Raw genomic sequence first — 23,500 nt, forward strand, 5'->3', positions numbered from 1 at the left:
TTTTCCGTCGTTCTTAATGAAGGGGTCATTGCTTTTGCTTTAGTGTTTCTAGTGCTGTGCCACTGTTGAATAAGCTCAAATTATTGTTTATGTTCACTGAAAATTGCCTTTCTTCAGACTTTATTAACCTATTTTTGATCTCTGGAGCTCAGAGATAAAGCTGCTCCCTCCTTTGTATGACAGCCCTCTTATGACACCTTTATTTGAGATCTTCATCATCTCTCACCTCGAAATCACTATAGCCACTTAAATGACTTCTGCCATCTCCCATTTGTCTTTCACACTTCCAGCAGATTTATTTAAAATAGACATCTGATCATGTTACTGTCCTTAAAACCTGTTCCTATCTCCCCATGGCTTCAGGATAAAGTCCGACATTAGCTAATAATAGTTATAACTACCATCATTGAGCATAGGCACTGTACTAAGCACTTTATAAATATAATCTCATTTAATCATCACAATTAGTCTGTAAGATGTCAGGGCTAGTTTTCTGCTGATTTTTTTATTTTTTTGGGCTGCGTTGGGTCTTCATTGCTGTGTGCGGGCTTCTCACTATTGGGGCTTCTCTTGTTGCAGAGCACAGGCTCTAGGCGTGTGGGCTTCAGTAGTTGTGGCGCACGGGCTTAGTTGCTCCATGGCATGTGGGATCTTCCCGGAGCAGGGCTCGAACCCGTGTCCCCTGCATTGGCAGGCGGATTCTTAACCACTGTGCCACCAGGGAAGCCCCTGCTGATTTATTTATTTATTAAAATCTTTTTTAAAAACTTATCTTATTTTACTTTTTAAAAAAAAAAAATTATTTATTTATTTATTTATGGCTGTGTTGGGTCTTCGTTTCTGTGCGAGGGCTTTCTCTAGTTGCGGCAAGCGGGGGCCACTCTTCATCGTGGTGCGCGGGCCTCTCACTGTCGCGGCCTCTCGTTGCGGAGCACAGGCTCCAGACGCGGAGGCTCAGTAGTTGTGGCTCATGGGCCTAGTTGCTCCGCGGCATGTGGGATCTTCCCAGACCAGGGCTCGAACCCGTGTCCCCTTCATTGGCAGGCAGATTCTCAACCACTGCGCCACCAGGGAAGCCCCCTGATTTATTTTTAATCTGCTATTCTGTCCCTCTAGTATAAAATATAAGGCTCTTCATAATTTAACACATCAGGCTCATCTCCAGGTTTAGCCCATACACCCGACACTCTCCTCTCCATACCAGACCACTTGTGGTTCCCCAAACAAGCCAGTTAGTTTTACAACTGCATGCCTTTCATTATGCTAGTTTTCTCTGTGTAGAGTGGCCTACCTGTCTCAATCTGGTAAATTCTTACTCAGCCTTCAATGACCCATATTGTTTTCTCCCATCTTTCTCATTGTTTCCTGGAAGTATTTTTTTCATTATTCGGGTTTTCAAACAACTCTGTTTTCCTTCCTTCCTTCCATCCTTCCTTTCCTGAGGTTTATTTATTTATTTATTTATTATTTTAAGAATATTTATTATTTATTTGGCTGTGCTGCTGGGTCTTTGTTGCAGCATGCAGGATCTTCAGTTGCAGCACGTGAACCCTTAGTTGCAGCACGTGGGATCTAGTTCCCTGACCAAGGATCAACCCTGGGCCCCCTGCATTGGGAGTGTGGAGTCTTAGCTTCTGAACCAACAGGGAAGTCCCTCCTGAGGTTTAATTGATAAACAATATGATATTAGTTTCATGTGTACAACATAATGGTTTGATATTTGTATATATTATGAAATGATCACATTAATCACATACCTCATCAAGATTTTGTCTGCCATATCTGTATTCCTAATATATAGTACTACTACTACCATAGTGCCTAGTGTATCATAGGTGCCCAGTGAATGAATGAATGAATGACGTTCCTACTAATTGTCCTCTTTTTCAGGTTAAACTCCTGTTTCACTTTACTATCCATGTTACAGTTTCTAGATCCTTCTCTTTTTTACATACTGGATGAGATATTCTTAGGCTTTTCCATATTTCATATCAGAAAATGTTGTATTTTGATGACTAGAGGAAGTCAACTGCAACCTTCCAAAATAACTTTTATTGAAAAGTATACCAAGTGGACAGTTGGTCCAGCTGCTTCCTTGGGGATGGTTCTGATTGCATTAGTAATTTCTCTAGCCACCTCCTTGCTGGGATAGAGCCCAGACCACCTAAGAAAAAATAAGCAGAGGTAGTACTTTGTACTTGTTTTTCTCTTTTACCTTCTGTCACCTCAGGAGGTTACTGCCTCCTGCCCACTTTACAGGTCATTGTAGATATAAAGACCACAATTTTCCCCTTTTGTAAGACTGGCTACCTAAGATGCCATAATACCCTTAGGAGTGTCAGTCTCTTGGGCTGTAGACAGAATTGAAAAGCAGAGAGTCTGATACTAATTCCAGGGGAAAGGGCACAGTTCTTGTCCAGAATTGAAGGCAGATGAGTCAGGCAGCAGGAATCTATCAACTCCAAAGTCAATTCAGAAGCGATTTAATCTTTGCTATTGAAGCAGATCTGCAATGCCATTTGCCTGTCTAAAAATGAGATTACCCAGGATTCTCTTACAAGAAGATAAATTATTTGTGTAACAGTAGCTCCCAGCCTTGCATAATGTCTCTTCTTACTACCACATGCTAGTGGCACAGGGCACGTCTCGTGTATAGTACTAAGGTGTGGAGATCAGGCCACATTGCTTTACTTAGGGTGTCCGGGGAAAGTTAACAGTTCTCAGCAACTCTCAGCCTTAATGGGCTTGGTTATTGTTAAAATTCATCTTTATCCAAGGAAGTGTTGGTTAATGATTTTTCTCTTGGCCCAACATGCCTGGGCATTAGCTGGAATTGCTGAGTGATTTGCAGTGGGGAAGCCATGAGAGCAATTTCTTGTTTGTCCACAGATTATCATTAGCAGTTTTGTTTGCAAATTGAAGGAACAGGAGAAGTGGGCTCTTCGCCAGTTGCGGCTTCCCCATGACTAGGGCGTTAGTTCAGTTGTGTCCAATTAACTTTTATTGCAGACAGTGGTGTTAATTACTTGCGAGTCAGTTTTTTGGCTGCAGTTATCCTAAGGCTGAAGTATGAACTTGATGGATTTTAATAACCAGAGTGACATGTTTCACTCCCTCACTCCACTGCAGTTACTTTTTTTTCCAGACTTCTTTTAGATAGGAGGTCAAAGCATTGTAAAAATCCATTTCAGAATTAAAACATATTGTCCTTCTTTTGAAGAGCGGTGTAGGATCATATTTTAAAAGAATCTGTTAGGAGCAGCCTTAATGGCTTTTTATATTCTGACATCATACCCTTGAGGTCATTGCTGCTTATCATGGGAGAATAGACTGAGATGGAACTAAATGTCATTCACAGGAGTATGTGCTTATTGTAAGATTATAGTAATTAGCAAGGTGCAGTTTAGTCCTCTGCTTGCACTAAAAGTGCAAAAGAAAACTTTTGGGCACTAAAGTCAGTATGGGGACTTCCCTGGTGGCGCAGTGGTTAAGAATTCCCCTGCCAATGCAGGCGACACGGGTTTGATCCCTGGTCCAGGAAGATCCCACATGCCACGGAGCAACCAAGCCTGTGTGCCACAACTACTGAGCCTGCTCTCTAGAGCCCATGAGCCACAACTACTGAGCCCGTGCACTGCAACTATTGAAGCCTGCGCACCTAGAGCCCGTGCTCCGCAACAAGAGCAGCCACCGCAGTGTGAAGCCTGAGCACCGCAACGAAGAGTAGCCCCCGCTCGCCGCAACTAGAGAAGCCCGCACGCAGCAATGAAGACCCAGCACAGCCAAAAAAAAAAAAAAGATAATAATAATAAATTAAAAAAAAAAAGTCAGTATGACACTGAGGACATGTTTCTTTAGCTCTGTAGGAATTTTAGTTTGTGGTTTTGAAAAAAATTGCATAATGTCTTTGGAAACAATCCTTGTTAGGTAGAGAAAGAGGGAAGAAACAAAAGGAAATAGTTTGTCTTTCTCTAAAGATGATGAAGTTCCTTTGCTATTTCCCCTTTCTCTGTTGTTGTTTGATGGTTACCCTGAATTGGCTTTAGTAAGCAAAATTTTCTCTCTTTAACACGAAAAGAGTGAAGCTGATTCCAGCTAGAGCTGTTCCTCGATCTCTAGGTGACTTGCTGCTGCTTTCATTCTGGATGTTGTTGCTCACCTTAGTGTCCTTTGTTGCTAGGCTCTCTTCCCAAGGGCCTATCGGTCTCCTTAGATATTTTCATGGATGTGGCTGCATAAAAATTTTGTTGAGGATAAGGTGCCAAAGAGTATGGCCACGCATTTTAGGAGTCTGCTTTTGTTAGTGTTTGTTTAAAGTAAGGGAAGGGGAATTCCCTGGCGGTCCAGTGGTTAGGACTTGGAGATTTTATTGCCGTGGGCCCGGGTTCAATCCCTGGTCCCTGGTCCGGGACCTAAGATCCTACAAGCCGCGTGGCACAGCCAAAGGAGGGGAGGGGGGAGAAAGTTCGTGGCTGCTCGGAGACAGGCTATAATATAGTTGTTCCTCTTCCAAAACTTCCATGATCACCCTAAATAGGAAAGAAGAGGAAAGGATGAGTGATAAACATCATCTTTGTACTACTTCAAAGCTCTTCATTGATTGTTACTGAAAACCCTTCTGCTGTAGAATAACCAAGACTCTGCCTGCCAGCTGCTGCTGGTGTGAAAGTAGAGAAGCTAGTTAGAGTTGCTACATTTCAGGAAGTCTGGAGATAAAGCTTATGATGTCATTTGAAACTTTTTGTATAGTGGGAGGAAAGAGTGTCAAAACCCTGTTACAGTCCAGAAGATATAACAAGGCTTTCCCTTGGAGCGTAGGTTATATGTGTTTAGAAGGAAAGGCCTTGAAAAACTCTCACTAAAACATGAACTTGATGGAGATGTTAGTGAATGTCAGGCCTAAAGAAAGGAGGCTCATTAATAGTGCCTCCTTCAGGATAAGACATTGCTTTTGGAACCTTTCTAAAGGTGAAATTTTCCATCTTTAGGGTAAGAGAGTTGCATGAATGCCACTTAGTGGAAGCATTGCCAGAACAGAGTGGAGGTTGGGAGAGAATTTGAAGTGCAGGCACAGGAGAAAATGTTATGCAGATAAGTGTTGAAAAGAAATTAGAAGTTGATGAGGCAGAAAGATACAGGAAACCTATTCCAGAAGGCAAGAACCCCAGTGTTGGCACTCACCAATTCAAAGATGTCACCTGCGTTGAGATAAAATGAGAATGGTTTCTAACAGACCACTCTTTTCAACTTTTCTTTATGATCTCCACACCCCCCCTCTTCAGATTTCAACACTGCTATCTTGGTTTTTTTTGTTTGTTTTAACAATTTTAGTAAAAAATTTGGAAACAGGGACTTCCCTGGTGGTGCAGTGGTTCAAATCCGCCTGCCAATGCAGGGGACACCGGTTTGATCCCTGGTCCGGGAAGATCCCACATGCTGCGGAGCAACTAATAAGCCCGTGTGCCGAAACTACTGAGCCTGTGCTCTAGAGACTGCGAGCCACAACTACTGAGCCCGTGTGCCACAACTACTGAAGTCCGCACGCCTAGAGCCCGTGCTCCACAGCAAGAGAAGCCACCGCAATGAGAAGCCCGCACACCGCAACGAAGAGTAGCCCCCGCTCGCCACAGCTAGAGAAAGGCCGCACGCAGCAATAAAGACCCAGCACAGCCAAAAAAAAAAAAAAAATTGGAGACAATCTCAAATTTATAGAAAGTTGCAAGTACAGTACAGAGAATATTTTTCTTCCTTAAATCATTTGAGAATAAGTTGCTGACTTGATGCATCATCATCCCTGAATACTCTGTTTATCTTCTACAAACAAGAACATTCTCCAACATTAGCACAATTCAGCCATCAAAATCAGGAAGTTAACAATGACACGTTGCCATCAGATAATTCTCAGACCCCCCTCAAATGTTGCTAGCTGTACCAGTAATGTTCTTTATTACAAAAAGGGTCCAGTTGAGGATCATATCTTGCATTTATTTCTTATGTCTTCTTGGTCTCCTTTAATTTGGAACAGTTTTTTAGGCCTTCTTTGATGTTCACGACCTTGACACTACTGACAGTTATTTTGTAGAAAGTCCTCAATTTAGGATTGTCTAATGGTTCCTCGTGTTTAACTTAGGTTATATGTCTTTAACAGGAATATCACAGGAGTGATGCTGTGTTCTTCATTGCATAATTTCAAGAAGTGCAGAATTTTTATTTGTTCTGTAACTGGGAATGTTTGATCACTTGGTTAAGGTGGTGCCTGCTAGGCATTTCCAGTGTAAAGTTACTCTTTTCCCTTTGTAATTACTAAGTATTTTGGGAGGAGACAATTTGAAACCATGCAAATATCCTTTTCCTCTTAAGCCTTTCAGTTTACTAGTTTACTTACATTAGTATGGACTCATGATTTCCTATTTTATTCAACTTATTACATTTTGTTAAATTTAGTCTGTTATCTTTATTTACTTTGATGTTCAAATTATCCCAGATTTTGCCAGTAAATCAGGAAAAAAAAATACATAACTGTATGTTTAACCTTAAAGATGCCTAAGTGATTTGCTGTCCTTTTATTTCAAAGGTTTGGCTGACACTAACCCAAACTAACATCTTTTGAACAGTGGTAGAAAAAAAAGTTTCTAATTATTCTATTCCTAGTATATGCCTCCTTCACTCAGTGTATCCATTCTCTGTTCCCTCTTAATTTCTACTGTGTAAACTTATCTTTCTGGAGTTTCCCTCACCAGCTGAGCATCCTGTAGCTTCTGTGTTCTTTGACATGTCACCATTATTCTTTGAGCACTTCCTTTCCTACACAGTAGTATGCACCAGCCTCATCTAGTACTTTCTCTGCTTCAGCCATTTCTCCAAGGCGCCTTTGTTCCTGTTACGGAGGATTTAGTATTTAGAAGCCAAGATCTGAGCAGACCCTATTGGGGCTCATTGTTATTGAATGGGAAGTAGTCGCTGCGTCCATCCCCTCTGGGGATGTTCTCACGCCACTTGGGTTCTGGCTCCCCACATCAGGGCTCCCCACCCTCAACTTTGTGGATACCCTCCTCACTCTGTACTCTGTTTGGGTACCTTCTCTTTCTAATCCAGTTGAAACAGGGAACTGGGTGAAAGTTGGTTAGGACACTTAGTTGGTGAGGGAGACCCCAGAGCGAGAAGTTGACGGAGTTGAAATTAGGACAGTGAATGGGTACACTGAGTAAAGGAGGCATGTACCAGGAATAGAAGAGCTGTGAACTTGTTTTCTGCCACTGTCTATAAAATGTTAATTTGTGTAGTGTTAGCCATTTCTTTGAGGTATCTTTGAGGTAAAGGAAGACAGCTCATTTAGACATCTGTAAGATAAAACGTGTATTTATATACTTTTTCCTGATTCACTTAGTGCTAAAATAATCTTGAGTTAAATTGCTTTGTTTGGGTGGCACTTAATATTTCGTATAAGACACATGTTTGACCAGTTAGAACCGGTCACACACTGACATATAACAATGATGAATGATTATGGAATTTCTCAGGGCCAGTCTGCTGATGGGTTGATCTGTGAGTGAGCTGTAGTACTTTGAGTCCTTGAAAAATTTAAAACTACTTTGTTAGTTTTTGTTTTGTTTCCTAAGGCAGTTCCTGAAATGAGGAAGCCTCCTAAAGCTAAGTTCAGAATCTTATTTCTGTGGGTGTTTACTCTAGCTATCAAAGTATCCTTCCAGCAGGGACAGGGACTGTCTCTCTGTTCTCTCTTCTTGCTGTGGATACAGCCAGTATTCTGAATTTCATTATCCAGTTGTGGTAGTTTGCAGGGTGTGGGAGGAGGTGTTGCTCCTCTTCCTCAGTAAGCTTTCAGTTCCTGGGTGCTTTTGAGGTTTAGCAGCCTCTCCTGCTTTCAGAAACACCGTAGGCTTCAGAAGCCTGGTAATTCCTTGGATATGTGGAGTGTGAGCCATAAAGCTTCAAGTGATAGTGAGTCTTAGTGAAATGGCAAGGCGAGCTCTTTTGATTTTCACTAAGGCTATAGAAACCCTCCCCCAAAGTTGTTATACATCAGAATTCCTCATGGTCCTCTACTCAGGCTGGGGCAGAAGGAAGGGCCTAAATGAACAGAACGTATTAGTGTATCAATCATGCCTCGCCCTATTACCTTAAAATCTGCCTATTGCCAAACCAACCCTAATAATACTAATACAGTGAAGGGTGATGTGTTTACTGTAAGCATAACTTCATTCCCTACCTGCGCTGAATTTACTAGGCTTACTGAAACTCTACACTAGAAATCTAAGGCACGTAAGCTCAAGGTATTGTGTACAGAGAACTAGTTCTAAGAAGGTAACAGACCAAATGAATATATGGTGGATATACTAGATGCATAGCCATGGAAAAGTGTGAGCTCCTTTTCAGCCCGCCAAATTTAGAACATCTTAAAGAGCAGAGGGATGCTTCCTGTCAGAGACCTTGGTGGGCTGTATGATGCCCAGCTTCCGTCATAGTATGCATGTCCAAAATGGAAACAGACTTAGAAAAGGTATGAGTTGAGAGTACGTTCACAGTTAGGCAAGGTTTACTTCTCACATTCAGGAAAGAGCATGAGAATAGGAAGGGAAGAGTTTTCTGTGCGAGGATTGAGAATGAGAGATAACTGTGTTTGATCATTACTTGTAGTATTCTCTGATACAGTTTCCTCAGTGTGAATGATAGAGCTTTCCCCTGGGGAAGAAAGTCTGACCACTCGAACCTAAAGCGTTTCTTTGCCTTTATGTAGTCACTTTCCCACTGCAGTCTTACCTTGGTTATAGTTGCTGCCCCGCCCCTTTTTTTTTAAAGGAATTTTCACTAAAAGCTGATTCCAAAGTGTTAGGCTAGCCAAAGAGTTACAGAGTATAACAGTATAATAGAGTAACAGAGCGAAGTGCTGATGTGGGACAAGTAGTTCCCCAAATCCATAGGAAAGTCGATAATTACACTTAAAAAACAAAACCATGGCTTAGAATTGTATGTTTTTGTTGTATATAATAGTGTAGGAAGGGCTTCCCTGGTGGCGCAATGATTGAGAGTCCGCCTGCCGATACAGGGGACACGGGTTCATACAGGGGACACGGGTTTGTGCCCCGGTCCGGGAACATCCCGCATGCCAGGGAGCGGGTAGGCTCATGAGCCATGGCCGCTGAGCCTGCACGTCCGGAGCCTGTGCTCTGCAACCGGAGGGGCCACAACAGTGAGAGGCCCGCGTACCGCAAAAAAAAAAAAATAATAAGTGTAAGAAGAAGGCTGTGATAGGTACCGAATAAATAAAGACTTGAGAGGCAGCCGTGGTATAGTGCGGTGTTTTTCGAACATCTTCATCTGTGCCCACAATAAAGACTGCATCCCAATAAATACACACATAATTTAAATAGCTGGAATAGAGTCATGAAACAATAAGCATTCCTTCTGTTACTTTGTGATTTTTTTTTTTTTTAAAGGCTGGTCAGGCCTACAGATTAGAAAATACTTGTCTAATGGAATGAGCCACAAGTCTAGGAGTTATGACAGAGAGTCGATATGAGGTCCACTATCCCAGCTACATATCACTAGACAAGTTACCTAATCTTTCTAAACCTGCTAATCTATGGAAAGGGAATGATACTTATTCCATATAGATTAAAAGATTGTTTTAAATTTCAAGTGAAATAGTGTATGCAAACATGTTTCAGAGTATAAAGAACTATATAAAATGTAAGGTGGTGGTTTAGTTGTGTTGGCAAAATAAAAAGTGACCTGGATTTTGACAGATTAAGAAAGTGATAAGAGCCAACATTTGAATAATGTTCAGGCACTGGCGTCCTAAGCACTTGAGTATGTTAGACTCACTTAATTCTTACAACAGCCCCATGAACTAGGTCCATTTTACAGATGAAGTTGTTTCTTTCCCAAGGTCCCATAGCTGGTAAGCAGCAGAGCTGAGAGTCAAACTCAGTCTTGTCTCTTAACCACTTCGATGTGCCTCTTGTTAATCCAGATTTCTTCAGGTGATTTGAGCTTCATTTGACACTTATCTATATGTGAATTTTCCCCTTTTGAAAACTTATGAGAAAATGACTGCCCTTGCCACCCAGTTTTTTCCTAAGTTACTTCCTTGGCTCTGTTCGTTTTATATTCAAGAAATGAAAGCTAAGTAGAATGTTATCCTGAACTAGATAGTCCAGGAATGAGAATTTATCCCCACAAAGTGCTGTAATGCATTTAATGGTGAAATACAAATGACTTCATAATTTTTATGTATATATAATAAATTTTACAAAATTATTATTACACCGTATACATATATATATATAGGCAGTATAAATCAGTGTTACTCATTACATAGCAAAAATACGGGTTTATAAATGTCTCTTGAAATTTCTAAACCCAGCAGTGAACTTTGGATTAGGCACTTTAGACCCAGAAAAGGAAGATACCTTGGCACCGGGGTGAGGAAACAGAAGCACACACAGGTCCAAACACTCTCATCTAGATTTGTTTTAGAATAATACCTTGTAGGGACTTCTCTGGTGGTGCAGTGGTTAAGAATCCGCCTGCCAATGCAGGGGACACGGGTTCGAGCCCTGGTCTGGGAAGATCCCACATGCCGCGGAGCAACTAAGCCCATGCGCCACAACTACTGAGCCTGCACTCTAGAGCCCACAAGCCACAACTACTGAGCCCACGTGCTGCAACTGCTGAAGCCCGCGCACCTAGAGCCGTGCTCCGAAACAAGAGAAGCCACTACAATGAGAAACCCTCGCTCACCACAACTAGAGAAAGCCTGTGCACAGCAACGAAGACCTGATGCAGCCAAAAAATTTAAAATAAATAAATTTATTTAGTAAAATAAATAATAATGTCTTGTAGTTACGTATTCAGAATGGAGCAGGCTTATAAAAAAGAGTGAAATAATGCCGTTTGCAGCAACATGGATGAATCTAGAGATTATCATGCTAAGTGAAGTAAGTCAGAAAGAGAAAGACAAGGGGAGTTCCCTAGTGGCCTAGTGGTTAGGATTCTGGGCTTTCACTGCCGTGGCCTGGGTATGACCCCTAGTTGGGGAACTGAGATCCTGCAAGCCATGCAGCTTGGCCAAAAAAAAAAAGAAGAAAAGAAAGAAAGACAAATACCATACGATATCACTTATATGTGGAATCTAAAATATGACACAAATGAACTTACCCATGAAACAGAAACAGACTCACAGACATAGAGAACAGACTTGTGGTTGCCAAGGGGGGTGTGTGGGGGAGGGATGGACTGGGAGTTTGGGATTAGCAGATGCAAACTATTATTAAATATAGACTGGATACACAACAAGGTTCTACTGAAAAGAATATGAAAGAGAATGTATATATATATATATATGTATAACTGAATCACTTTGCTGTACAGCAGAAATAAACACAACATTGTAAATCAACTTCAATAAAACACATTTTTAAAAAAATGAAGCAGGCTTTCTAAATGACCTTAAGTCTCTTAAATTTCTGTCACCCTTCAAACTTGAAAGCCAGACTCTAGACTGAGTTAGGGGGCCTACTCTGGCGAGGTGATTCTGAGGCAAGGGAGTCACTAGAGAATGCGGCCTCCGTGCAGGTGAGGGGAGGAGAAGGGGTGTGAGTAAGCAGCTCATTTAGATGTTCTTTAAACACATGCTTGCCAAAGTTTTTTAACAGCCTGCTAAATTCTTCACATTCTTTTTCCATGTTGTCTTTGATCTATAAAATTACAGAAGCTATACTGAGGAACTGCCTTTTTCATTTTAACCAGAATGAATACCTGTCTATGATCTGACTTGTTTTGGGCTCAGTCAAGGCCTATTAAAGGACTTTTTAGACACCCTGAGTCTTAAAATTGCACCCAACTTTGATATCTTTCCTACAGATTTCCTTTTTTTTAATGATTTAGCTCTGATGCCTCAGTTTCCCCATCTGGATGTGAGATCTGTGCTTCTCTGGCAGCTTTTCATGGACTCATGTGTGATGTGGGCTTTGAAGATTAAAAACTGCCACATAATTATAGGTTATTTGTTAAATTATATTTAATCTGAGTAATAATCAGAAACTTTCTGATTTGATACAAGTTTCTACAGGAAATCATAAAAGGTAAAAATCCAATATTTGTGTATTATCTCAAGGAAGCGGTTTCTTCTCGTTGTTATTCTTATTGTCTTGCTGGGCACAGTCCCAGGTACTTATGAGTAAAATTCTACCCAGCTTGAGAGCTCTGCTTGTGATGATGAATGTGGTTAAATACAAAGGTCAGTCTACCTTTCTAAAATTGTTCAGCTTAAGTTATAGTGATACAGCCCTGATAGGAAACTGAAGGCTATTACATACGATAATGAAAAACTGCAAATTCTGATTTAGTGGCTTGCAATGAACACAGCCTGCATTTCACAGTTTTAGGAACACTGATTTCTACCTAATGGGGATGAAAGTACAGAAGCCAAAGGATACTTTTTTTCTTTCTTTCTTTTTTTAATTTTTGGCCTTGCTGCACGGCATGTGGGATCTTAATTCCCAGACCAGGGATTGAACTTGGCCCCCTGCAGTGGAAGCATGGAGTCTTAATCGCTGGACTACCAGGGAAGTCCCAAAGGATACTTTTCAATACAATGCAAAAGTAGTTCCTGGGCCTTTTTTTTTTTTTTTTTTTAAAGTACCTAGGCAGTTTTTGTCTCCTCTGCTCTCTCACTCTCAGAGTAAAGGCACCTGTGCACACACAGGCGCGGACACTTTTTGGCACTTGTATTATCCATGTGTTTCAAGGACCTAAATTCAGATAAATTCCAGAGCCTGGGGTTAAAGTGTATTGCTATTCTTCTGGAATGTGAGCCAAGAATATTTATTAAACATCTGTTACATGAATAATCTCATTCCTGACCCTGTTACTTGGAAGGATAAATAAAAGACAGTCTTTGGAAGCTCACACTTGAGTTGAAAGGTTAGAATGGCCAGGGCAAATACTTTCCTAGGACCTGAATAACAAATTCAGGAGAAAGCACTGGGTCATAGATGAGATAAATAATAAGAGGATCTAGGAAAGAGTATTCATGCTAAAGAAAGCACTGGCAGAGAAAGCACCTTTAGGGACCAGGGTGGGGTGGGAAACAGCATAGGAACAGGACCTGTTGTGATGGGTCTAAAGGGTAGTTAGAAATAATGTTTCCAGGACTTCCCTGGTGGTGCAGTGGTTGAGAATCCGCCTGCCAATGCAGGGGACACGGGTTCAAGTCCTGGTCCAGGAAGATCCCACATGCCGCAGAGCAACTAAGCCCGTGCGCCGCAACTACTGAGCCTGCATTCTAGAGACCACGAACTACAACTACTGAAGCCCGTGCACCTAGAGCCCGTGCTCCGCAACGAGAGAAGCCACTGCAATGAGAAGCCCATGCACCACAACGAAGAGTAGCCCCCGCTCACCACAACTAGAGAAAAGCCCTCGCACAGCAATGGAGACCCAATGCAGCCATAAATAAATAAATAAATATTTAAAAATAAATAAATAAATATTTTAAAAAAGAAATAATGTTTCCAAACCCCTTGAGCCTCTGTGTTCAGCTATGTGGAGATGGTTTGCAGCAGGGATAGTTCTGGGCTTTCAACAAAGTTAGTCCAGAGTGAACACCCATCTTTCTCCCAGCCCAGAGTTGTGAGGTTACAATTACAAGTGGCTTTAAGTCCCCTATTGAGTTAAAGATAGAGAAGAAAGATGCCTTTGAGCAATGACTGAATGTTACTCAGATTGAGTAAATAGTGAAAAGTACAAGGTAGTTGGAAGTTCACAGTTACCTGGACTGACAAAAATTACTGGTTGAATAGATTACTTCATTGACACAGACCATAAGATGACTGATTCTGCAGAGCCTGATTTGATAAACATGTAATTTTTGCCATCCTTGACCCTGTTTATTTTCCCCAGAGCAGTATTTCCGTTAGGTTTTAACCTAATTTCTTGGACCCCAGGAGTAAAAGAATGGGGAACAGTAGGATAAAACTTCTACCCCCACTATTGAAAAGTAGTCTTTTTAGATAAGCCTTTTACCTCATGGATGAGAAGTCTTATTAATCAGAGATAGTGATGACTCTTAATTAATGCAGTTTCTCAGTGTTAATCATATTCTCTTAAGATGCATGCGCTTAGGATTTTCACTGTTGGGTATATTTTATAAAGTGGAGTCAAATAACATGGGGCATAACATTTTCTCTTCTTTGGTATTTCAGAGACGGCACTGCTCTCAATTTCATTTTTTAATTAAAGTCCATAAATGGCACGTTTAAAATTTTGGACCACAGCATGAATCAGAAATTGGGCTAGTCAACCTTTTTTTTGCGGCGGTGGGGGGGGGTTCTTTTTGAAGGTGGGGTTGAAGGCAGGGAAGGAAAAGGAAAGCAGGAGAGAGACTTGGCAAAGAAGGGTACTGGAAGGCACTGGGAGACTATGCTGGGAAGTGATTACTCTAGATCGCTTCACCCCCAGCCCCCAAGTAAAAATGCCTTTGCTAGCATTTTATTTCTCTCCCTTCCTTTTCTCACTAAAAAAAAAAAATATGAAGAGGAGTCTTCCTTTTCCTCCTTTTCTACCCTTCAGTGGCCGTAAGCATAAACAGGGACAAACAGTACAGACAGCGGAGGTTTTCCTACTGGCAAACCTGTCCTAAGGCAGAGATGGTCCTTTATCAGATGCCACCCGGAAAAGCAGAGAGTGTAACATCACAACTCTTAATAAAACCTCTGTCAGTCTCGGTGGGGCGGGGGAGGTGGGGGGCATGGGTGAAAGTCCTTTTGAATTTTCTCAGTGGGGACAGGGCTTTTTTGTTCCTTAATTAGAGGTAGTCTGGGAGAAACTAGCACTTGTGCAAATGCCCCAGGACAGTCTGGACACCTTAGCTCTGTGCTCATGGTAATACCATCGTCCCCCTGCTGAGGCAGCAGACCAGCTGGTGGTGGGAAAGCTGTCTGAGAGCGCCCAGAGAGGCTCTGCCAAGGAGATCTTTTTTCTTTCTCTGCGGCATCTGCAGCTCATTGGGTCTGAGCACCAGGTTACTACTTGATTCTGTTCAGTAGTCTGGACTTGAATTTATTTTTTATTTATTTATTTTTTTTTTGGACTTGAATTTTGAGGCCCTTTCAGAGAAGGTAGAGCTCATGTTGACTTCTGGGTCTAATTGTGCTTCTGGAAATATCAGCTGTAAATTGTATTGGAATTTAACGTTTAAGAAAAAGCCAGATGGTAATCAGAATGTGTGGGTGGTTTGAAGCTTTTAAATAAAAGGCTTGTGCTCAGCTGTCAAGCCTCCAGAGGAGTGCTTTATACTATGCATCCCTGCTTTCTAGAATGGGTTGTGGAAGGAAGTTGCTTCCTTCCTGTTTCATCATACCCTTTGTGACCTTGCCACATTCTCTGCCTTCCCTGCCCTGGCAGAATCTGATTCTTGACTTCAGTAAAACTGCTCAGGGGGCTTGAAGATTAAGGATGGCAGAACTCTTAAAGAAAGGTTCACAAACTAAGGGCTGTACTCTTAGCAGCCCAGTTAATGCCAGTAAGAGCTCAAGAATAGTCTAGACTTGCTGGGTGATTCTGGTTGGGAACATAATCATAGAGGGTCCCAAGATCTGGTGTCTTTCTTACTCATTTACTTCTTCCTGCACAAACTAAAAACTGACTTTCTGGAGTCTTTACAGAATTCACCTCTTATTTTTGTTCCTTTGTTTGCTGTCAGTAAATCCATTAATGCCTTTCGCCACAGTTTAGCTGACTTAATCTCTCTTGTTCTGCCTCTTGAAATCCAGAGTTGTGGCTTGAAGGGCAGTATGTTATAGTCAACTCTTAGGATCCACAACCTCCACTCGTCTCTTCTTGGTTGCAAGGCATCAAGATTTACTAGGTATATCAGAGATTACAGTGATCATAGATTGGTTCCTTCCAGAAGGTACAGGGAGAGAGTGTATCTGCAAGAGAGCTGAATGAATGTGTTTTTTGTACCTCCATCGTCACAGTATCTCAGCTTTCCAGGTGGATTACAAAGCCTGGAGGTGGGGGTGTGCTTGGCTCGTAGAGTCAGCAAGAGGGGCAGGGGAGGTTAGAGGATGAGGTCAGAGAGGTAGTGATCATGTAACAGATCATGGAAGGCCTTGTGGGCCACGTTAGGATTTTGTATTTTATTCTAAGTGAGATGGCAAGTCATTGGAGATTTTTGAGCTGATATGATTTCCAATTTAAAAAAATAAATTACTTTGGCTGCTCTGTGGAGAATAGATTGGGTGATGGGGCAAGGGTGGAACAGAGAGACCATTTGGAATGCTATTGTAGTAATCCAGGCTAGAGATGATGAGATGACAAGTGAATTTATTGCCTACTTCCAAGAAAGGTTGGGAGACCTAATTAAGAAAACATCACTAGGACTTCCCTGGTGGCGCAGTAGTTAAGAATCTGCCTGCCAACAAAGGGGACATGGGTTCGAGCCCTGGTCCAGGAAGATTCCACATGCCGCGGAGCAACTAAGCCTGTACGCCACAACTACTGAGCCTGCGCTCTAGAGCCCTCAAGCCACAACCACTGAAGCCCACACTCCTGGAGCCCGTGCTCCACAACAAGAGAAGCCACTGCAATGAGAAGCCCGCACACTGCAACGAAGAGTAGCCCCCGCTCGCCGCAACGAAGACCCAGTGCAGGCAGACATACATACATACATACCTAAATAAATAAATAGGAAAAAATCACTAACGCCCCTCACACAGTCCATTTCACAATATTAGGCTCCAGTATTTGTTAATTCTCTTCCTTTCCTTAGAGTTTGCCCTCAGCTATATTAGGACCATAGGGGAGAGGTTATTAAATAGAGATCAGCATTCACAAGGGAAGGGTTGTGAGCAGCACCTCAGTCATTTGACCCTAACAGAAGACTTTTTATTTCTTGAGGCACTGCAGTTGGCACAGTGTGTTCATACTGTCATCCCACCCACCAGAGACCTGAAAAGACTGAATCCGTGCCAGAACTCTGGGGCAGCTCCATTCTCATTGAGGCATTCACTCTTCAGTTCTTTCGGCACTTGCTATCTTAGACACAGTTTGAGTAGCCTCTTTTACAAAGTATCTTTTCAGCTACCTGGCCTTTCCAGCTGGAGCTCTCTGATACTCATCGTGACAAGGTAGTTTCACATACTTGAGAGGGCCCTCTAAGGGAAAGAAAGAGGTTTTGTGGTCTTTGTTTAACATTTGAGCTTTCCCCCATTCCTCTTTTCTTGTGATCTAAAGCCTTAATATGCTACCTTGATTTCTGGGGTTTGCAGTATGGGAAAGGAATTTAATGTGTTTTAGTACATTCTAGTTGTTTGGGAAAAAGCTTGGTCCTTGGTACAAAGGGAGCTTGCATTGTTGACAAGGCTTCCTTCCCTACCGAAGGCTACATCAGTGTCTGCTTGCTTTGGCTGTGTGAGTCTTGTTGGAAGACTTCACTGATGGAACCACGCCATCTTGATACAACGTCAGGACTGCCTGCCCAAAGAGGGCTGCTTGCAGCCTACCACCTCCTTGATTTACCCTGGGAGCAAAGCAATTTTTTTCTTTTTTTGGGTTCTGGAGGTCTAATTGTGTGAAAGGAAATAACAAGGTGAATCCCTAGAAACATACAAACAGAGTTTGCTTTAATAGTAGTTAATTTGTCTCTTAGGATGCTTTGTTCCTTCCTCTTTTTAAAAGTAAGTTCAGGTGAAATTCCCTGGCGGTCCAGTAGTTAGGACTCCGCCCTCTCACTGCTGAGGGCCCAGGTTCACTCCCTGGTCAGGGAACTAAGATCCGGCAAGCCATGGGGCGTGGCCAAAAAAAAAAAAAACCCCAAAACAAAGTAAGTTCAGATTACTGGGGTCGTAAGTTGGACTTTGGGAGCCTTTGCAACTCATATACTGTACTGTCTCTGGAAATGTCTGACTGCCCCAGCCGCCAGCCAAGGCTGAGAATAGACTGAGCCGGGCCCTATGAGGGCAAGCTCTCTTCAGGAACGTTGTTCTGTTTTCAGGGAGAAATCATCTTTTCCTTCACCTCAGTGAGACTGTGCCCTAGCCTTTGTGCTCCTGCCTCAGCTGGGGCCCAGATGAAAGCCAGCCTGCCGTTTATCTGGCAGCCACATGGGCTTAACCAAAAGCAGTACGGAGAGGCAGTCTACGGGAAATGCAAATGCCAAGCGAATGCATCTGTAGCTTGTGAACATAAAGACCTTCAGTTGTTTGTGTGGATAGGTATTTTCTAGTTTTCATTTTCCCCACCCAAGCATCTGTGCTGACTGAAATATTTGAGCCGTAGTAATAGTTGAGAGCAAATTGTGCTACAGATAAAGACATAGATATATTTTCAACCAACATGCTACTAATTAAATTGTGTATCTGTCTAAGCCTGGACCACTGTTGCTCATATCCGATGTCCCTGGTATCTTCCTTGAGTGAGTCGCCTTGTGTTCCATGACCTTGTTTTTTTGTCATTACAGTGTGAGTGACTGCCTCACGTTGTGCTGATGCTGGTCTGCCATGCTAGCCTGTCTACCAGGGCCAGGTGACCTGTCCTTGCAGCTTCTTTCTCACACGCAGATGAACACTGGACTTCAGAAATGTAAGTAATCTGGATCCCAGTGAAGGATGTGACCCTTTATTTTTTCCCTACATTTGAGCTATACCAGAGGCACATTCGGGGTACACTGACCATGAATTTTGGTACCTCCAAGATATTCTTCAGCACAGACATCAAGAAAGCAGCTGCAAAACTTGTCAACATTGTGAGACACTTCTCTGATCAGAGAGATCCTCTTTTTTTTAATTAATTAATTTAGTTACTTATTCTGTTTATTTGGCTGGGTCGGGTCTTCACTGCAGCACACAGGATCTTTGTTGCGACGTGCGGGCTCAGTAGTTGCAGTGCACGGGCTCCAGAGTATGCAGGCTTAGTTGTCTCGTGGCATGTGGAATCTTAGTTCCCCCAACCAGGGATCAAATCTGTGTCCCCTGCATTGGAAGGCGGATTCTTAACCACTGGACCACCGGCGAAGTCCTGAGAAATCCTCTTAAATACTAGAATTCCCCAGTGTGTATCATCTTAATTTTAATTGTTGCTGATAGCTATCTGTTAAGCAATAAGGCTATAAGGAGTTTTACAGGATATATATATCAAAGAAGTGTTTCAATTTGAACCCCCATGAGGAATTGAATGAAAACTCACAGTCCAGGTTACTTACTGTATCTCTGAGACAAACTGTATCCACTGTTCTGTTGTTTTGAGCTCTCTGAGCACTCTCTGCCATGGAAATAGACAGTTCCCTTTGGCTTTGCTGTCTGCCTTCTGAGCTGTGGGCCTCAGTTCACAGCAAGTAAAGAAGCTTCCGCCTCCAGAACGGATAGGAAGGTAGCTTGCTCAGTCTCTCTGGGCGTGTTCCTGTTAATATACTTGCTATAAGACGGAGTTTTTGAGAACTGTTAGATTCCTGTCTTACATTGGCTGGAATTGGGGCTTTATACTTTGTATTTTCCCAGATTCCTACCTTCTATCCCTGTACTACATCATGTGCAAGGAAAAGAGTCTATTCCTGGCTTATTACCATGTACGGCATCTTCAAGTGTGAAAATGGCCCTAAATTTGGAATAGACTTTCCTTTCAGAGCAAAAAGGGAAAATCAATGAGGCATCTAGGCTTACCCTTTAATAGAAAAGGAGCTTCAGCACCTTATCTGAATCCTTTATGACAGAGGTTGGCAAACTTTTTCTGTAAAGAGTCAAATAGCAGATATTTTAGGCTTTGTGGATCATCCCATATGGTCTCTGTTACACGTACTCACCTCTGCTGTCGTAGGGCACAGGCAACCGTAGACAGTATGTAAACAAATGAGTGTGGCTATGCTCCAGTAAAACTTTCTACAAAAGCACAGCAGCTGGGTTTTGGCTTGCAGGCTATAGTTTGCCGCCCCCTGCTCTGTGAGATCATCCTCAGAAGTTAAAAATGGTCTGGCCTCTTGACTTCCTTTCTTTGAGGGAGAGTAAGACTCAGAGCCTGGCTAGTTCTAGAATTTGGCCAGTGAATCCAACTTGGCGTCATGACAGAGCTGAAGGTGACAGTCTTCCTTCTGCAGCTGCTTGACACAATAGGCCGGCCCTGCTGTCCCAGCTCCTCCCCAGCTTTTCTCTTACTAAAGGATAATTGGGTGAGAAAGTTGTCTGGGCTCCTTGGCCACCCAAATCTGCATGCTCACTGCACTGTGACTGGCTCCAGACTTCCAGGCACACAACTGGGGAGGGAGTGTGCTCGGAAGCATGCAATAAGATAACAAAGAGCAGCTCGCTGTCTGTCTTCTAGGTTCCTTAGCGCACTCTGACGGCTTCGCCCAGAGATGTCCTGTCAGGGGCTGAACTGCTTGGGAAGAAAGGCAAGTTGGCAGCTTTATCTTAGTTGCTGACTTGGAACTTTCACGCCCTTCTCCCCAAAGCAGTCCCCAAGTAGCCTCTGCCAACCACTGTCCCAAATCTATATTCAAGAATTGAGGTATGGGGCTTCCCTGGTGGCGCAGTGGTTGAGAGTCCGCCTGCCGATGCAGGGGACATGGGTTCGTGCCCCGGTCCGGGAAGATCCCACATGCCGCGGAGCAGCTGGGCCCGTGAGCCATGGCTGCCGAGCCTGCGCTGCTGGAGCCTGTGCTCCGCGACGGGAGAGGCCACAACAGTGAGAGGCCCGCGTACTGCACAAAAAAAAAAAAAGAATTGAGGTATCCTTTTTCCCTGGTTTCAGGCTTACCTGTCCGTTTAGGGGACAGTGTATTTGAATCCCTTTGACTCTCTTGTTGCTCTCCTTAACTACACCTAAACTTTTGCAGAGGAGAAAACCCAGTGGTGTTTTTAAGCCCACTTACTTTCTTCTTTCCTCTCCCAAAATGTGTAAGAAAAAAAAATCCTGGGACTTTCCTGGCCGTCTGTGCTTCCAACTGCAGGGGGCGTGGGTTCAATCCCTGGTTGGGGAACTAAGATCCTGCAGGCCACACAGTGCGGCCAAAATTTTAAAAAAGAAGAAAATCCTGTCTTGTGACTTAGCTCTTCGCATTAAGCATTTACCATTAAGGTGAGATGGAGTATAAGCTGTCTCCTTTGGAAACCAGCAGCCAAGGAGCTGCTCAGAGCCCAGGCCTATCAGCTGTAGAGACCTTAAAACCAGTTTTGTAACTGCTATTCAGCCTTTCCCTGCCCCCATCCTAGGGAGGGTCTTAAAAGGTGCTCAAAACACAGAACTCCGTATCTGGTGAGGGGATGGGGTACTGATATTTATAGCTTAATACATGTTTGGTTTTTTTTTATTGTTAACATCTTTATTGGGGTATAATTGCTTTACAATGGTGTGTTAGTCTCTGCTTTATAACAAAGTGAATCAGCTATACGTATATATATATCCCCATATCCCCTCCCTCTTGCGTCTCCCTCCCACCCTCCCTATCCCACCCCTCTAGGTGGTCACAAAGCACCGAGCTGATCTCCCTGTGTGATGCAGCTGCTTCCCACTAGCTATCTATTTTACGTTTGGTAGTGTATATACATACATGCCACTCTCTCACTTTGTCTCAGCTTACACTTGCCTCTCCCCATGTCCTCAAGTCCATTCTCTACATCTGCATCTTTATTCCTGTTCTGCCCCTAGGTTCATCAGAACCTTTTTTTTTTTTTTTTAGATTCCATATATATGTGTTAGCATACGGTACTTGTTTTTCTCTTTCTGACTTACTTCACTCTGTATTGCAGACTCTAGGTCCATCCACCTCACTACAAATAACTCAATTTTGTTTCTTTTTATGGCTGAGTAATATTCCATTGTATATATGTGCCACATCTTCTTTATCCATTCACCTGTTGATGGACACTTAGGTTGCTTCCATCTCCTGGCTATTGTAAATAGAGCTGCAGTGAACATTGTGGTGCATGACTCTTTTTGAATTATGGTTTTCTCAGGGTATATGCCTAGTAGTGGTGTTGCTGGGTCCTATGGTAATTCTATTCTTAGTTTTTTAAGGAACCTCCGTACTGTTCTCCGTAGTGGCTGTACCAATTCACATTCCCACCAACAGTGCAAGAGTGTGTAGCTTAGTATACTTTATATTGTAAGAGTCAGCTCAAGGCAGGGGAGATGGGTCTGGGGTCGGGAGAGGGCATATGTGGCTTCTTGGCCCAGTACTGTCAGTCACCTGGCTAATCACTGTTCCCCAGGCTTGAGCTGCCTTACGTACAGAATCACAAGATTGTTCCCTTGAAGCGCCAACATTTTCTCTTCTCCCCTTCCTCTTCTACATGTATAGGAGGATGTGATGCATTTTCCAACCTAGAAGTGTAATTTGCCATAGTTCAGGCTGGATTAAAGGGCATCTTGCCTCTGGGTGGGTCCTGCACTTGGTAGAAGACCACAGTTGTGGTTAGGTGGATGCCCTCCTAGAACTTTTCTCAATTGTTATTCCATAATGTCACTTGCTTTGAGAGACCTCAGCCATTTTGGAACTTTGTACTTGCAAAGTCTATTTTCCTCTGACCCATCTTCTCCCAATTCCCCAGAAAATGTGTTTTTGAACATTTTTTTCTTCATTAACCGCAAGCCTCTGCTCCTAATTTTCCAGCTCACAGGTATATAGATAGGGTGGCCTGGTAAATATTTCTGGGTAGAGTGGTTGAAATGACCAAAGATCCCTGGTTGTCAAATCATCTTTTAGACAGTTACTGTGACCTCTTTCATTGTAGAGTTTTGGGGCCTAGGGCAAGTATCGAAATTAATTTTTTACTACTTCTCTGTATGCTTATGTGCCCCCTAGTGGAAAGACCTGGAAATGGTGAATTGGCCCAGTGACTGGATGAACTACAGAGAAATATCAGAAACATTAGCTAACGTTTTTTGAGCGCTTACCATATGCCAGGCACTGTCTTGAATATTTGTATGCATGTTCTCATTCATTCCTCAGTAATTCCATATGGGAGACTCTCTTATCTTTCTTTTCAGAATGAGAGTGTTTGTCAATGTCTCGTTACTATTCAGTGACTGGGCTAGAACTCACACTTGGGTCAGACTCCAAAGCCTGTATTTGACACACACTGCCTGTGTCTCTCCACAGGTTAGAGGTTCCTGCTGCATAAGCCACCCATGTCTTTTGATCTTCAAAACAGAAGGATAAACAGGGAGGTCCTTGCAGGGAAGCCTGGATTCAGGGAGATCCCCCCAGTTCCTAGAATAGACAACAGTGCTTTCTGTACTACATGTGATGCTCAGACTCAAGTCCAGGAGGTATTGCAGTCAGGGCTTCCATGGTCAGGTTACTTTGTCCCGTCTGTGGGCAGACTCAGCCAAACCTGCTATCCTTGAATAATAACTATTGACAGTCATAGTTCCTGTTCACAGAGCATTTCCCATTCATTGGATCTCTTGATCTTAGTAATTCTGCGAGGTAGGACAGCAGGGACCTTCCCTGTTTATAAATGAGGAATGACTGAGAGAGAAA

At 42.8% G+C, this 23,500-nt stretch overlaps 1 protein-coding gene across 3 annotated transcripts in view; it reads left to right on the forward strand.

The window, feature by feature from the left end:
- The window catches only part of FAM222B (family with sequence similarity 222 member B), a 63,375-nt gene that overhangs the window by 31,060 nt on the left and 8,815 nt on the right, over positions 1–23,500 (forward strand). For 2 of the 3 annotated variants that reach the window (XM_029212298.1, XM_029212299.1), the window contains exon 2: positions 18,485–18,606. In XM_029212298.1, the coding sequence (XP_029068131.1) occupies positions 18,525–18,606 (82 nt within the window). In that variant the 5' untranslated portion in view covers positions 18,485–18,524. Of the gene's footprint in view, positions 1–18,484; positions 18,607–23,500 lie in introns of those variants that run through there. The other variant, XM_029212300.1, reaches the window with a different exon arrangement.

Source organism: Monodon monoceros, unplaced genomic scaffold (assembly GCF_005190385.1).
Source record: "Monodon monoceros isolate NGI ecotype Baffin Bay Population unplaced genomic scaffold, NGI_Narwhal_1 Super_Scaffold_9, whole genome shotgun sequence".
In the NCBI taxonomy this organism is placed as follows: Eukaryota; Metazoa; Chordata; class Mammalia; order Artiodactyla; family Monodontidae; genus Monodon; species Monodon monoceros.